The sequence below is a fragment of the Myxocyprinus asiaticus genome, chromosome 35, assembly GCF_019703515.2.
Source record: "Myxocyprinus asiaticus isolate MX2 ecotype Aquarium Trade chromosome 35, UBuf_Myxa_2, whole genome shotgun sequence".
Taxonomy (NCBI): domain Eukaryota; kingdom Metazoa; phylum Chordata; class Actinopteri; order Cypriniformes; family Catostomidae; genus Myxocyprinus; species Myxocyprinus asiaticus.
The window spans coordinates 37,903,511-37,919,854 of NC_059378.1; the positions used below are offsets into that span (position 1 = coordinate 37,903,511).

At 44.5% G+C, this 16,344-nt stretch overlaps 1 protein-coding gene across 1 annotated transcript in view; it reads left to right on the forward strand.

The window, feature by feature from the left end:
* The window catches only part of LOC127426607 (coiled-coil domain-containing protein 50-like), a 44,529-nt gene that overhangs the window by 7,206 nt on the left and 20,979 nt on the right, over nt 1-16,344 (forward strand). The window contains exons 3-4 of the mRNA XM_051673531.1: nt 14,875-14,937; nt 15,062-15,185. Coding sequence (XP_051529491.1) covers nt 14,875-14,937; nt 15,062-15,185 — 187 coding nt within the window. The remainder of the gene's footprint in view (nt 1-14,874; nt 14,938-15,061; nt 15,186-16,344) is intronic.

Sequence of the window (16,344 nt, forward strand, 5' to 3'; positions counted from 1 at the left end):
AATGCCCCTGGGCACTTCGGCAGAAAAACTAGAGAGTATATTTTCTGAAAGAGCATTTTTCCCCTCTAAAAGAGTATATATTTCTCTAAAAGAGCGCACACACGGAACGTCTTTTTAAAGACGCGTCTTTTTAAAGATGCTTTTCCGATTGTGTGTTATTCCTGGTTGTGCTCGTTATCTCTCGCCTTCTAACGGTCATGATCACTGTCTTTCGTGTCTGGGCACTGCTCACGCGGAGACAGCGTTCGTGGATGGTCACGTTCTCATTGCGAGAATATGTCCATGGCAACGTTGCGGTCGCGGCTCGCCTTCGTATGAAAGCGAGCCACCCCAGAGGCTCCCGCCTCGGTCCTTTTACCCACGGGTTTGAGGCCAGCGCGGCTAGCACTGGGGGCGATTTGGGGACCCCAATGGGACCGCCTCCGCCGGGTATCCCCCCGTGGACCTCCCATTCCCCAGCACGCTCATCTGCCCCGATCGGGCTTCCGGGTGAGTCCGCCGGCTCGTCTCACAGCGAGTTCGACCTCTTATTCTGAGCCCGCGAAAGTGATGAGCTCTCGAGCGCAGCATCGGAGAGCGGGCTCGTCCAGTCGGAAGCCTCAGCTGGGCTCCTCCCTTCGGGGTCGATCGCCCAGTCACAGGCTGACGCGGAGATGACGACATGCTTTCCTGGACAGCCGCGAGCGTCGGTTAGAGTGGATTTCACCGTTCTTCCCTGAACCCTCGCGGCTCTGTGATTGGTTCCTGGGCTCGCGGCGCCGCTCAAAGCCACGCCCCACCCGCCCCGTTCCTTTCTTCCCGGAAGTGCATGAAGAGCTGACAAGGTCGCGGGAGGCACCTTTTACTGCCCGGTCCCGATCTTTTCAGCTTCCCCGCTCTCACTACCCTCGATGGTGGGGCGGCCAAGGTTTATTCGGCAATCCCCCGGTGGATAAAGGCGCTCGCGGTGCACCTATGCCCGCAGAGCGCCGCCACCTGGCGCGGGTGCCCAAAGCCCCCGTCCAAGGCCTGTAGGTTTACATCGTCTCTGATAGTCAAAGCCTACGGCGCTGCTGGACAAGCCGCCTCCGCCCTGCACGCCACGGCTCTCCTGCAAGTCCGCCAAGGTGCTAAAGGAACTGCACGAGGGTAGTTCCGCCCCGGGATTGATGCAGGAACTGCGCTCGGCGACCGACCTCGCTCTCCAAGCGACGGAGGTCACGGCGCGGTCTCTCGGGCGGACGATGGCCACACTAGTGGTCCAGGAGCACCACCTTTGGCTCAACCTGGTCGAGATGGGTGAGGCCGACAGGACACGATTCCTTACTGCCCCCATTTCCCAGGCGGGCCTATTCGGCGACACCGTCGAGGACTTTGCCCAGCAGTTCTCGATGGTAGAGCAGTAGATGGATGCTAGCCGGCTTATCCTGCCCCGGCGTGGCTCAAGATCCCGCACCCCATCTACTCATCGCCGAGGGCGTCCCCCTGCGGTGACTGCACCGGCTCCGCCGCAGCCCGCCCCTCCGGCCCGGCCCCGGCGTGGAGCCCACCGCAGGAAGCCGACGCCACCTGTCTCACAGCCGGCACCAAAGAACCCACGGAGGTCTTCGAAGTGCCCCTGAGACGGGCGACCCAGGGACAACGAAACCCGCTGCTCTGGAGCTGGTAAGCAGATCTTCATCTTTTTGTTACCTTTTGCATTTAATTGCGCTGCATGCCCAAGTGGCTGCAGTACTCAAGAGCTCCACAAGAGTGGTTTCCTTGTTCCCTGGGTCACATATCCGGTGTGTATGGCTGGCATCACGACCACCGTCCACCACTCCATTTGGCAGGTTGGCGCTCCAGCGGCGGTCTCCCGCCCTGAGCGTCCAGCTGTGGCACAAATCCGCCCCCAATGTGACAGTCTCCATGGGTCATGAAGACAGGCCTCTTCCTCCCCCGTCCCAGGCTGTTCCGGGGGTGGTCACAAGGAGCCAGGTAAGTGCTTCGATGTCCTCGGACTCAGCACGGCCACGATGTGGTGTGGCACCTCGAGCTCCGCCCCGCCGCGAGGCCCCACCCGCCGGTATATCCGATGACATTGTCCCTTTGGTCCCCCTTGCGCGGAACTCGGACGCATGGCTTGCGCTTTCCAGTCCGTCACGAGGGCTGGTCCGGACCGTCCGACTCGGCTGCACGATTCACTTCGCCGGGCATCCGCCCAGGTCCAGCGGTGTCCACTTCACCTTGGTGAAAGACGGAAACGCTGCTACCTTGCGCGGAGATCGCTACCCTCCTACGGAAGGACGCGATAGAAACCTGTCCCTCCAGCCGAGATGAAGAAGGGGTTTTACAGCCCCTACTTCATTGTACCGAAAAAAGGCAGTGGGTTGCGGCCAATCTTGGACCTGCGAGTACTGAACCGGGCCTTACACAGACTCCCGTTCCAGATGCTGACGCAAAGACGCATTCTAGCGAGCGTCCGGCATCAAGATTGGTTCGCAGCGGTAGACCCAAAGGATGCGTACTTTCACGTCTCGATCCTTCCTCGACACAGACCCTTCCTGCGGTTCGCGTTCGAGGGTCAGGCGTATCGGTACAAAGTCCTCCCTTTCGGCCTGTCCCTGTCTCCTCGCGTCTTTACGAAGATCGCAGAGGCAGCTCTTGCCCCATTAAGGGAGGTGGGCATTCGCATTCTCAACTATCTCGACGACTGGCTAATCCTAGCTCACTCTCGAGACGGGTTATGCGCACACAGGGACCTGGTGCTCCCACACCTAGCATATGTCAACCGCCAAGGCGGTCTGCGCTCCCGCTGTATGTCATAACTCGCCCGCCGTCTCCTTCAATGGAGTTAGCAGCACCAAGTCGCTGCAAGACACTCACATCCCGGGCAACCTCAACACTCTGGTGGACGCGCCGTAACAACAGGTTACCCTCAAGGGAGAGTGGAGACTCCACCTTCAGGTGGTCCAGCTGATTTGGAGTCGATTCAGTCAGGCACAGGTGCACCTGTTCGCCTCCCAAGAATCCTCCCACTGCCCGCTCTGGTACGCCCTCACCGAGGCCTTCCTCGGCATAGACGCGCTGGCACACAGCTGGTCCCCTGGCGTTCGCAAATATGCGTTTTCCCCAGTGAGCCTGCTCGCACAGACCCTGTGCAAGGTCAGGGAGGACGAGGAGAAGGTCATCCTGGTAAGCACCCTACTGGCCCGCCCAGACGTGGTGCTCGGACCTCACGCTCCTCGTGACAGCTCCCCCCGGGCAAATTCCCTGAGGAAGGCCCTTCTTTCTCAGGGAAGGGGCACCATCCGGCACCCACGCCCAGACCTCTGGAATCTCCATGTCTTGCCCCTGGACGGGACGCGGAAGACCTAAGCTGTCTCCCACCTGCGGTGGTAGACACGTTCACTCAGGCTAGGGCTCCCTCTATGAGGCGCCTGTATGCCTTTAAGTGGCGTCTGTTCGCTAAGTGGTGTTCTTCCCATCAGGAAGACCCCCAGAGGTGCGCAGTCAGATCAGTGCTTTCCTTCCTGCAAGAGAGGTTGGAAGGGAGGCTGTCCCCTTCCACCTTGAAGGTGTATGTTGCTGCCATAGCAGCACACCGTGACGCAGTCGACGGTAAGTCCTTAGGGAAGCATGATCTGATCATCAGGTTCCTAAGAGGCGCCAGGAGGCTGAATCCCTCCAGGCCGCGCCTTGTTCCCTCATCGGACCTCTGTAGTTTTTCAGGGTCTACAGAGAGCCCCCTTTGAGTTTTGCAGTCAGCTGGGCTTAAGGCACTCTCCTTGAAGACTGCCCTCCTGACTGCGCTCACTTCCATCAAGAGGGTAGGTGACCTGCAAGCGTTCTCTGTCAGCGAAACGTGCCTGGAGTTCGGTCCGGGCTATTCTCACGTGATCCTGAGACCCCCGACCGGCTATGTGCCCAAGGTTCCCACCACTCCTTTTAGGGACCAGGTGGTGAACCTGCAAGCGCTGCCCCAGGAGGAGGCAGACCCAGCCCTGTCGTTGCTGTGTCCGTGCACGCTTTACGCATCTATTTGGATCGCACGCAGAGCTTTAGAATCTCTGAGCAGCTCTGCTTTGGTGCACAGCAGAAAGGAAGCGCTGACTCCAAGCAGAGGATCACCCACTGGCTCATTGATGCCATAACTATGGCATGTCTCACCCAAAACATGCCGCCCCCGGTAGGGCTACGAGCCCATTCTACCCGTGGTGTAGCGGCTTCTTGGGCCCTGGCCAGAGGTGCCTCTCTAACAGACATTTGCAGAGCAGCGGGCTGGGCAACACCCAACACCTTTGCAATGTTCTACAACCTCCGGGTGGAACCGGTTTCATCCCAGGTAGTGGCACGCAACATAAGCGGATAAGCCCGGGATAGCCGGCCGGGTGTATCGCTTGCACATAGCGCCTTCCACCTCCTTTTGAGCTGAAGACATGCGCTGTTAATTCCCAGTAGTGTTCACAAAAGTTGTTCCCTGGTTGACTTCCTCCGAGCCCTGTGGCAGTCGAGTTTTCGGAGAGACTCGCTGCCGGCCCAGTACACGCGCTAACTAAGAGCCCGGTTCTGGGGTAGGTGCTCCGCATGTGGCGGTTCCCTGTAAGGCTAACCCCATGCGATCTATATCTTCCGCTAGTTCGTTTCCCTACTGGCAAACTGCGTCTTCCTTGGGCAGAGCCCCTCAGTCTCCATGTTGTAGTAACTCCTCCCCCATTGGGCCGGATCTACCTTGAAGGCTCTCCACATGGTTGGAAAGACCATGTGATGTATTCTTCCACTTAAATATCCCCCCCTCTCTTGGGGCGAGGTGTGGTCTCTGCGGTGTCCTCCCCTTGGGAGGGACACCCCCCGACTAGACCTGGCGGCCCAGTCAGATAATCCCCCTTCTTTTTTAGGGAGTGGAAAAAGAGAAGGGGAAAGAGGCCACGACTGCGTTAAGCCTGTCTATCTCTGGGTAGTCGACTTGTCCCCAAAAAGGGCCGTTTGACACTCATAACTGTGTTGGGGGAGGTTACGTGTCGACCTGGTGCGCTGGCTATGAGGCACACAGCAAGTTTGCCCACCACACACCGCCAGTTCACGTAACACAGTTCAGCCTTGTGGCGTTTTGTATAGGGACCCCTAGTGTCACTACTTCGACACCAAAGTCGAATGAGTGACAGATAGGGAACGTCATGGTTACTGGTGTAATCTCCGTTCCCTGATGGAGGGAACGAGACGTTGGTCCCTCCTGCCACAACGCTGAACTACCCGCTGAAATGGCCGGACCTTATATCGGCTCCTCAGCGTAAAACCTGAATGAGTGGTTGCATACCAGCTCCTTTTATACCCGTATGTTCGGGGGAGTGGCATGCAAATACCACTCGCCAATTTTCATTGGCCTTTTATCAAAGACCAGAGGTGTCTCGGGCTCCCAAGAGTGACCCTTAGTGTCACTACATCAACACCAACGTCTCGTTCCCTCCATCAGGGAACGGAGGTTACACCAGTAACCATGACGTTGTTTTAACCAAGATTATGCTGCAAGATTTTTTTTCAACTACATTTAAGTTCCCTGTTATAGGCTAACTTGCAATGCATTCCCGTTAATTCCCATATATTCCCGTTAATTCCCATGGAAAGTTTCCAACTTTGATTTTTGCAACCCTAGTTGCTCTGCATCTAGATATTGTGCACAACATGTTCAGTCTGAACGGCCCCTTAGAAGTCTAGGTTTTGGAACAGAGTTTCTGACCTGCTTCTCTGTGTTCATGTGTGAGTGAGCCCCCCTTAACTTCACTGCCGGATATTTATAGCTTCTGCTTCTCTAGCTGCTCCCCGTGCCAAATATAGACAAAGAACTGCAGGAGAAAGAGAGAGATCGAGAGAGGACAGCAGAGGAAAAGAGGAAGGATAGTCGATAGTTGATAGTTTCATTCAGGGGTCCTGATTACGTTTCTCTCTCTCTCTTCCTAATTCTTTGGTTCTCTGACTGTGAATAGAACCATCTGTTTGTCCTGGAGGCCATTGCTCAGTTTAGGGGGGTCAAACAACTTGGGCAGACCACTCTCATTTTTACTAGGGATGCACCGTTCCGATACCTGGATCGTATCGTCTCTGATACTTACGTTTTTAGATGGATCTGGTATCGGTCCGACGAGCCCGATCCAAATCCGATACTGTGTGTTAGTCATGTTCGTTCCTGTCAAGCTCCAAAAATGACATAAAAGAACCATAAAAACACCATTGAAGTAGTTCACATGACTCGTGCATTTTATTCAAAGTCACTTGAAGAAGTGCAATAGCTCTGTGAATCACAAAAGGCTGTGTTTAATAAGTAAATATATAATAACATTTGTGTTTCTTTACATATAATTAGCATTACTCAGTGAGGTATAGATATTCTAAACTGATTATGAAAAAAACAACACTGGTATCGGATCGGTATCGGCCGATACTGAGATTTCAGATATCGGATCGGAATAGAAAAAGTGGTATCGGTGCATCCCTAATTTTTACTCAAACACCCTTAATGTCCTCACTCCACCTCTTCCTTACAACCTTCATGGTCTATGACATTTCAAATGTGACATTCCATAAGAATGTTAATTTGTATAACTTTACTGCATGCTCTTACACCGTTTGTCGGGAACTGATCTTCACATTTTCCACTTTTGCCAGTTCACTTTCTCCTTTACATGGTACTAATTCTTTTAGCTGTCAGGAAAAATTTAAAGGGAGTGTTCACACAAAAATGAAATTTCTGTCATCATTTACTAACCCTCATGTTGTTCAAAACCTGTATGTTTCATTACATGTTACCTTTTAACCAACAACATACAAATAAAATAGATGTAAATTTCAAAAAAAGGCATCAAATCTTCAAAGGCAACAGACCTTTACATTTTTCACTTTGCATTAGTTTTAGAAGTGACACATCACCCTGTTTCTGGTTTATAAACAGGTTGCACAACACTGGTAATGGACTCTTATTTTGCACAAAACTCTTTTTTCGTAGCATTTAGTTTAACTGTGTCTTTGCCAACCTTTTATGAAACATGCTTCTGTCCTGAGAATGCCCATGTCAACTTTTCCATCTCGGCTCTGGGTGGTGTTGCCAGCAGATCCAGCTGCCCAAGCACCAGTTCTGTTTACTAACAGTAGAGTAAGGCAGGCTGGTCTTTACCATACAAGATGAGCTCACATGCGTATGTATATGTGCTACATGATGACAATAGGCAGAGTTTGATGAATGGATGGAGACGGATCTTTAAAAACAGTAAAATCTACTCTAGAATATAAAAAATCACTTAACATTTTGGAACTCTGAGTAGCATTTATATACAGTATGGGTGTTCCTTCAACTTCTGGCACCTAAACTGGTGATTTCTAGAAAGCAAAGTCTTGTTAAAACATTTTTCACACTCTCTATAATTTGTAGAATTTGTCTTTTAGCAATGCCCAACAGTGAATGTACATGCATCACAAGAGATTTCTGTTATTTTTGTGAAATTCATGAAAATTCACAGTGTCATTTCCATCACATCTCAAATTCTGTATTGTGTTTAATAGTATTCTGAGGTTGAAATGATGCTAATGGAAATCCCTTTTATTTATTTATTTATTTATTTATTTATTTATTAATTTTTTATTAACATTTTTTATTGATTCATACAGTAAACAAAGAAAAGCAAAACGTATATACACAGAATCAACATTTAAACCCCACTATTACCCCTCCCAAACCCCAAACCCACCCTGACCCTCAACATACATTCCTGTGGTCACACATGAGTATATACACACACACACACACACACACACACAAAAAATATATATATAATAATAATAATCACACACATTTATAACTATACCTCTCTCTCCACTGCCCCTCTCCAAGAGCCCTCCAAGAACACCAAATTGTTGCCCCATTTCCCAACAAACGAATCCTAGTTCCCCAGTCTTCTAGCTGACACTTACTCGAAAGCCGGCACCCTCCCCATCTCTGTGCATCATTCCTGAAATGGGGCGCTCCAGCCGACTTCCATCCCATTAAAACAATTTGTCTGGCGATCATAACACTGGTTAGAACCCAATTTTTTATGTGTTTATTCCCTATATTGATGACCGAAGTTTGAGTGCCCAGTACATCACACATAAAACTCTGAACCTTCAAACAAAATTCTTAGATCTTAACACACCACCAAAAAACATGGGTTGTGTCTCCATCTTCTGATTGGCATCACCAGCAGGTGGGTGTGTTTTAAAACCAAGCCTATACAATCTAGAGGGGGTCCAATAGAATCGATGTAAAATCTTGAATTGCATAAGGCACACCCTTGCATCTCTGGATGCAGACTTGATGTTTTTTAGAATCCTAGCCCACACTCCCTCCAATACCAAGTTTAAATCTTTCTCCCATAATCTCTTGATAAAAGTTAAAGCTCCATCCCCCAGACTCTGAATTAGCAGGGAGTAATACACTGATGCCTCATGACCTTTTCCAAAAGCAGTAATCACCACTCCCAGAGTATCTGCCGCATTAGGGGGGTGTATGCTACTCCTAAAAATAGTAAAGAGCAGGTGGCACAGCTGTAAATACCTAAAGAACTGAGACTGAGAATCCCAAAATGTTGAACCAAACTTTCAAAGGATCTCAACACTCCACTCACATATAGGTCACCGAGTGTATTAACCCCCCTCACAATCCAATCTGACCAACAGAAAGGGGATTTATTAATACATAATTTTGGGTTCAGCCATATGCTCGATGCAACATTTAAATAAATGTCCGAATTAAACACTGGACACTTTTGTCCATATCGAGTGCAAATGCGAGATAACGGGGTGTAACTTATCTTCTCCGATTAGTTTGATAGAAACATACATTAAAGCACCAACTATGTAAATTCCTTTTCTCCATATGTGGCAACACCTCTAAACTCACCAGGGCGTGATCAGAGACTAAAATGTTTCCAATTGAGCAATCAACAATAGATGAAATGAGGGACTTAGATATATAAAAAAAAATCTATTCTAGAATAAATCTTATGGACTGATGAAAACAAATATATAGTCCCTACCAGAAGGGTTCAAATGTCTCCAAATATCTGTAAGACCAAGATTTTTACACATCCTGTGAAATGTCAGTGTTGCTCTAGGGGGCTTACACACTTTTGCTTCACTATGATCAAGGACTGTGTCCATCAAAAGATTAAAGTCTCCTCCCAATATTATATCATGAGGGGTGCCAGCGGCTTGCAACATCCCTTCAAGATCAATAAAAAAGCCCTGATCATCAACGTTTGGTGCGTAAATATGAGCCAAAATAAGACTTTGCCCCTGAATTTCTGCTAAAACGGTAATGACTTTTCCTAATTTATCTTTAATCTGTTTGAGACATTTGAACTGTAGATGCTTACTTATCAGTGTAATGACCCCCTCTGCTCTTACTTGAGCCAACACTAAAGAAAACATGTCCACCCCATATCTTCACAAATTCTTCAGCTTCCTGCGGGGAAAGATGCGTTTCTTGAAGAAACATTATATCATATTTCTCACACTTAAGAAGAGAAATAACCTTCCTTCTTTTAATGGAGTGCCCCAACCCATTCACATTCCACGTGGAGAGAGACAATCCACTCATATTAACATTTGACATTTTGAAATATTAGAAAAAATAGATTGTGTGTCAAAAACAAAATTATAAAGACCACATTCTAACATTAGTGCAACAATCAAACCCCGAACTTCCCCCAGAACCAAACAAACAGACAAAAGGAAAACATGCGCATTAACCCCACACATGACAGCACCAACTGGCGTCCATCCCTCTAAACTCAAACAGTCCATGTACGCCTACTAGAGCCCCCGCGACAACTTTGCCATCGGATTGCTCAAATCTGGTGTTTCTACACAAATTTTGTGAGTTTGTGAGACAGAATTACACAACAAGATAATCTATGAAACAAACTCCAGCCAGTAGGCAGAATAAACACAAAGAACATGTAGAGTCATGACATAACTATCCCGAAGGTGTGTTACTCCACAAAACAAACTCCAGCCACTAAGCGGAACAAGCAAAAAAAAAAAAAAGGTGCTCAGTTTCCTCGGACAGTCAAACGAATGTTCAGTGAGCCGGCCCATTCGGCTGCTACATGAGTGCAACAAATGACCCAATCCCTCCAGTGTCTTGCAAGAAATACTCCACAAAACAAACTCCAGCGAATAGGAGGCATAAGCACAAAGAACGTGCAGATTCATCCACAAAACTGTCCCGAAGGAGTGTTACTCCACAAAACAAACTCCAGCCGCTAGGCGCAACCAGCACAAAAATAAATAAAAAAGGCGCTCAGTTTCCTCGAACAGTCAAGTGAATGATCAGTGAGTCGATCCACTTGGCTGCAACGTGAGTACCACAAAATGACTTACTCCATTGACTTTATGAAGGACATCGCTTGCTGGGGACATGTGAATGTTTTATGGTCATCCTTAGTAGGGATGCACCGATACCACTTTTTCTCTTCCGATCCAATTCCGATATCAGAAATCTCAGTATAGGCCGATACCGATCCCAAGCTGATTACAGTGTTGTTTTTTTGCATAATCAGTTTAGAATATCTTTACATTATTGTGTGGAACTAATTGGGAGTACTCTTCAATATGTAAAGAAACACAAACCTCTAACTACGTACACATTATTTCAATATAAATGTATAGCTTATTAAGAAACACTTTATTATTAACTTGTATACTGGATAATGTTGCAGCAAAATTAACAGAAATTCCAGTCTTCAAGTCTTCATAGAAAAGAAACCAGTGTTTTATTTTTAAATGCAAGAGTCATATGAACTACTTTAACTGTGTTTTTATGGTTCTTTTATGTCATTTTTGGAGCTTGACAGTGATGAACATGACTAACACACAGTATCGGATTTGGATCGGGCTCATCGGACCGATACCCGATCCGTCTAAAAGCTTCAGTATCGGAGCCGATACCGATCCAGGTATCGGATCGGTGCATCCCTAATCCTTAGCATCTATTCTCAATTTGGCCGGGAACATCAGTGCAAAAGCGACCTTCCATTGATGTAAGAGTTTCTTGCGTTCCTTGAATCGATCGTGTTTCTCTCTTGTCGAATTTGCAAAGTCTGGGAACAAGAAAATGCTGTGGTTTTTCCTTTACTCCTCGCCTCACGCAACACAAGATCTTTATCGGATGATCTCAGAAATTTGGCCAGAATTGATCGGGGCTTGTCTCCCTCAGCAGATCGTTGAGCCGGAACCCTTTGAGCTCGCTCGATTTCCAGCTTATGGCTTGTTATGTCAAGCAGATTTGGAAAGAGCCCGTCCAGGAATTTCACCATATCCTGACCCTCTTCGGCCTCAAGAATTCCGACGATTCAGATGTTATTCTGCTGGCTGTGGTTCTCCATGTCCTCCGACTTCTCCCAGACACCTTCCAAATCCACCTTGGTTTCTAGCGGATTAGCAGATAATTTCCTTTCCGATGACTCCAGATAATCGATCTGTTTCTTGACATCCCACACTCTTGTAAACACCTCAGTGAATTTTGTCTCCATGGCAGTGATTGATCGACGTATCACTGCGAGATTCTCCAAGTCAGCAATGACCTTCGTCAGCATTGCCGACATGTTCCAACTTTTCTTGCCGAATTTCCCTCATTTCTCTGACCAAATCGACTCCCGGGCTCAGGGCCTGCTCAGGGGTGTCAGCTTGAGCACGTAAGTGTCTTTTAATGTCTCCAGAGCCCGAAGATTTTGAATTCTTTTACATATTGTCCTCCTAGAACAGTTATGGAACAGAGTGTATCGAATCTCACCTGTTTATGTCATTAATAGTTTTAAAACTAGCAAAGTGCCCAGAGCTCGCCGTTCACACATCCGAACCTCGCATGGCGTCACATGACTCCGGAAATCACGTTTTTAATGTTTTTAGAATAAAATGGCTCTAACTCCTTTGTCTTAGGCTAATTTCATAGCTAACATTTTATTTTTACTAAATACAATAAAAAAAAAATTTGTAATCTTTTTACGTAATTTGGCAAAATTGCAGCTTGATTGGAAATGACTCCCAATAAAAAATATTCTGCTTACAAGTGATATTTACCTTGATTTTTCTTTGAAGCATCACTTTTTACCTCAATGCTCTTACTGACAGTTTTGTCCACTTGGTTAATAATACACAAATAGACAGCATATTTGTAGTGTTTTTAAAGTGTTTTTTTTTTTTTAAATAAATGTTTAGCTTTTTTTTTGCCAACTTTTGAGAAACTTTATTAGGGGAAATATTTTTGTTGTGGTGGAAATTATGCCACAATAGAGGCCTAATTTGTAAAACATTTTTAGAAATAATTTTCACACAATTAATATTGAAATGATTTATGTTTATTTCACTCTTTGTTTAGATTATCATAGTTTTAAACATGTGATGATTAGTATTTATACAATGCTTTTTCAAATTTTACTATTGAAAGTCTGGGTATGGGACAACGCTAAAACAGTAAAATCAATACATATAATGCATTTGAAAGTACCATAAATAAATAATGAAGGCCTTATAAAAAGTTTCCAAGTCCATTTTAATGTGACCTTCATATAACAAAAAGCAAAAAATGTTGAAATCTTTTTTTTATTATTATTAATATATTTGAGTTTAAATTATGTTATTACGTGAAAAGAAATTGACCACAGGGTGAGAGGAGAGACATCAAACTATAGCACAGCTACACTATGTACTGTAGGAAATTGTTTGCCTGGGACAACGGTCAATTATACAGCGTTTGTTTATATTCATATATTTTACCACAGAATGCTGCGATTGACCAATCAAAATCAAATATTCCAGAGAGTTGCATGATTAACTGTAATACGTTTCTTTGTGAGCATTTAATGACTTTGAAGCTAGTCTTACAACAACACAGACCTGTAATGAGACAACCCGTCTTTTATAATGGAGTGTCAGCTTTTATGACTGTGATGTTTAACATGGTTGTGTGATAGTTCATGGGCTTTTGTTAGCTTTTAGATTTTTTAGATTTTTCCACACTAACTTAAAGAGAGCATGAGACAGAGAGGGTTACTCTGTGCTGATGTCTGTTGCTTAAACCCTTAGCAGAGTGTTTGTGTGTGTTAGTCAGTGTGTTTTTTTCCTCTTTTCAGGTCACTAAAGTTTAATGTAAAGTTAAATAGACCCCTGTCATATTTGCATTTGTGTGAGCTCCAGTTTTGGCCAATCACGCATACACACCTTTGTAAACTAATTGGACATATTTCCCTTTTCCTCTGAGCCATTGTGCTCTGTTTTTGACCCAGTTGGCATGTTTGGCAGTAGTTTTCCTGTTTAGGCCCCAGTGTGGCATTTTAGGAGCAAGAGATAGGGGCAAGAATCTGACAATCAGTCCAATATACTGTCTTCATATTGTGTTGGAATTACTGATATTATGAGAGGACAACATGAAGATTCTCAGAGTGTCTTTGCCTACGGCAAAATGGATCCTTGCTACTGTAGTTAATTTATTAGTCAAAGGTAGTGTAATGCATTACATTTTAAATTCTTTAATCAGATTACAGTTACTGGCTTTCAATTAAGTTAATTACTTTTAAGTACATCACTTGGGTTACCCTTGTGTCTAAAATAATATTTATGTAGAATAAAATTTAAAAAAAAATTTGTTTTTTAATATGTACGTCTGTTTGCGTTTCTGTGATGGCAGTAGAGTCACTAATGAGTCATTGTAAGGGAGAAACGTGTGTATGACTTGCGTGCGACAATGAACAAAGAATGAAATAGTGTATGGACATTATTTTGAATTCGTTAAATGGAAAAACAAGCGTTTCTGTGAAAGGTGTTTAAAAAAGTAATTTAAAAGTAATTAGTATTGTAATTACTTTTTAATGAAGTAATCAGTAAAGTAATCTTATTACATTTTTATAGAAGTAGTTAGTAATTTGGTGTGGATTACTTTTTTGAGTAACTTACCCAACACTGATCACTGCAATAATTCTATGGCTGGGTATCAGTACAGATTTCCCCATTTCATTTGATTCCGATTCACAAGCTCTCGATTTGATTTCGCTTTTGATACGATTTGATTCGCTTGTTATTCATTTGGGTATATTTCAGTTAGGCTATAATGTTCATTTTTCTTACATTTGACAGAAATGCTCTCTTAGCTAATGTGGTAAATTATACAGGGAACCTTCTAGCTTGGTACATTATGAAAATAATAATTTATAAATTTAACAACACACGCCCAAACTATGCAGATAAATTAGTAATTTTAATATCTATAATAATCAACACATCCAAAACTCAAGTAAACGTTAAAGTAAAAGTAAAAGATCGATCTTGGGATTTGAAGAATTGATATCGGGATCACTGAAATGAAGATCGCGGTTAGTCATAAAAATCAATATTTTTACCCAGCCCTAACTAATTTACTTTTATATTCTCTTTCAAAATGTTTGAGTTCAAAGAAAGCACATCGGGTTACTCTAGACTTACATATAAATAAATGGCATATCAAACATAATAAAAGTTCCTAACTGCTTGTAACTGTTGAGTCGCTTAGTTACAAGTAGTTCCCAGTTGTAATTGGAAACAGAACATGACTTGAGCAAAGCATAGGTTTTTATAGTACGCTGCATATATAAATTGATTGACGCGAATGAAAGCAAGGCTTTTGTTTGGTTTTCTAGCATTTTTTGTCCACTGGATATTTGTGGAAAGTTTTATTTTCTATATTTTGTTGCCTGAACAATCGTAAGCCAGGTACACAATAGTACAACTTAATGAATAGGCCGTCTACTCTCTGACAACAATTTATGCTCTTAGATTATCTTGAATCATCCTTGAATTAAAAGTAATGTATTTTTTATCACTTTTGTTGGTATTTTTGCTCTTTTTCCACAGTGTGTCAGTGTTTCTCTGTGTTAGAGGATGGAGCTCTCGCTCACAGTCTTCAAGAGCAGGAAAGTGAGTATCAGCCTCCACTTCCTGTAAGCTTTCTGGTTCTTCTTTATTTTTTTGGGTTTAACTGAACCTGATTTAGCTTCATTCATCTGAGTCTGATTCATCTTCTCATTTCATCTAATCTCAGTTGAACAGTTCTACAGCGCCAACATCCAGAAGAACCAGTCGGTACAGAATGATGTTCGTCTGGCAAGGAGACTGCAAGAAGAAGAGGAACGGCAAGCGAATCTCTGTCGAGACCTGAGGCAACTGTAAGCATCGTCAGGCATCTACATGTGCCCCGAATTACACAGTCAGCAACATCGCAAACCACAGACATTTGGGATATTCAAATCATTTGTCTTGACTCATTGGTGTTGCATAACCTGATTAGTTGGCGCATCATGAGGTATAAGTCGAAAAACCACAGAGAAGAAACTTTGGCCCCAACCAGAATGTTTTTTGAAACCATTAGAGTAAACTTAGCTTAATGTGACTCAGTAACATTTATAATTTTCCACTTCTAGTGACAGTTGGTATATAGCTTGTTCAGGGCTTTAAATACATGATATTGCCACTTAAACAGACTAAAGGGGAAAACAAAAAGAATATAGGTGAGACTGTTGTTAGTTGTCACACTTTTTACTCAAGTAAAAAAATCCTAAGGGTAGGTTTATTTTTAAATAAAAAAATGATTGTATATTTCTGCCATTTTTGCACAGGAGAAAAATACAGTTTAATGAACACAAGTTGAAATATAGTAGGGCATGTTGTCACACTACAGGTGCATCTCAATAAATTAGAATGTCGTGGAAAAGTTCATTTATTTCAGTAATTCAACTCAAATTGTGAAACTCGTGTATTAAATAAATTCAGTGCACACAGACTGAAGTAGTTTAAGTCTTTGGTTCTTTTAATTGTGATGATTTTGGCTCACATTTAACAAAAACCCACCAATTCACAATCTCAGAAAATTAGAATGCATCATAAGTGCACTCAATACTTGGTAGGGGCTCCTTTTGCTTTTAATTACTGCCTCAATTCGGCGTGGCATGGAGGTGATCAGTTTGTTGCACTGCTGAGGTGGTATGGAAGCCCAGGTTTCTTTGACAGTGGCCTTCAGCTCATCTGCATTTTTTGGTCTCTTGTTTCTCATTTTCCTCTTGACAATACCCCATAGATTCTCTATGGGGTTCAGGTCTGGTGAGTTTGCTGGCCAGTCAAGCACACCAACACCATGGTCATTTAACCAACTTTTGGTGCTTTTGGCAGTGTGGGCAGGTGCCAAATCCTGCTGGAAAATGAAATCAGCATCTTTAAAAAGCTGGTCAGCAGAAGGAAGCATGAAGTGCTCCATAATTTCTTGGTAAACGGGTGCAGTGACTTTGGTTTTCAAAAAACACAATGGACCAACACCAGCAGATGACATTG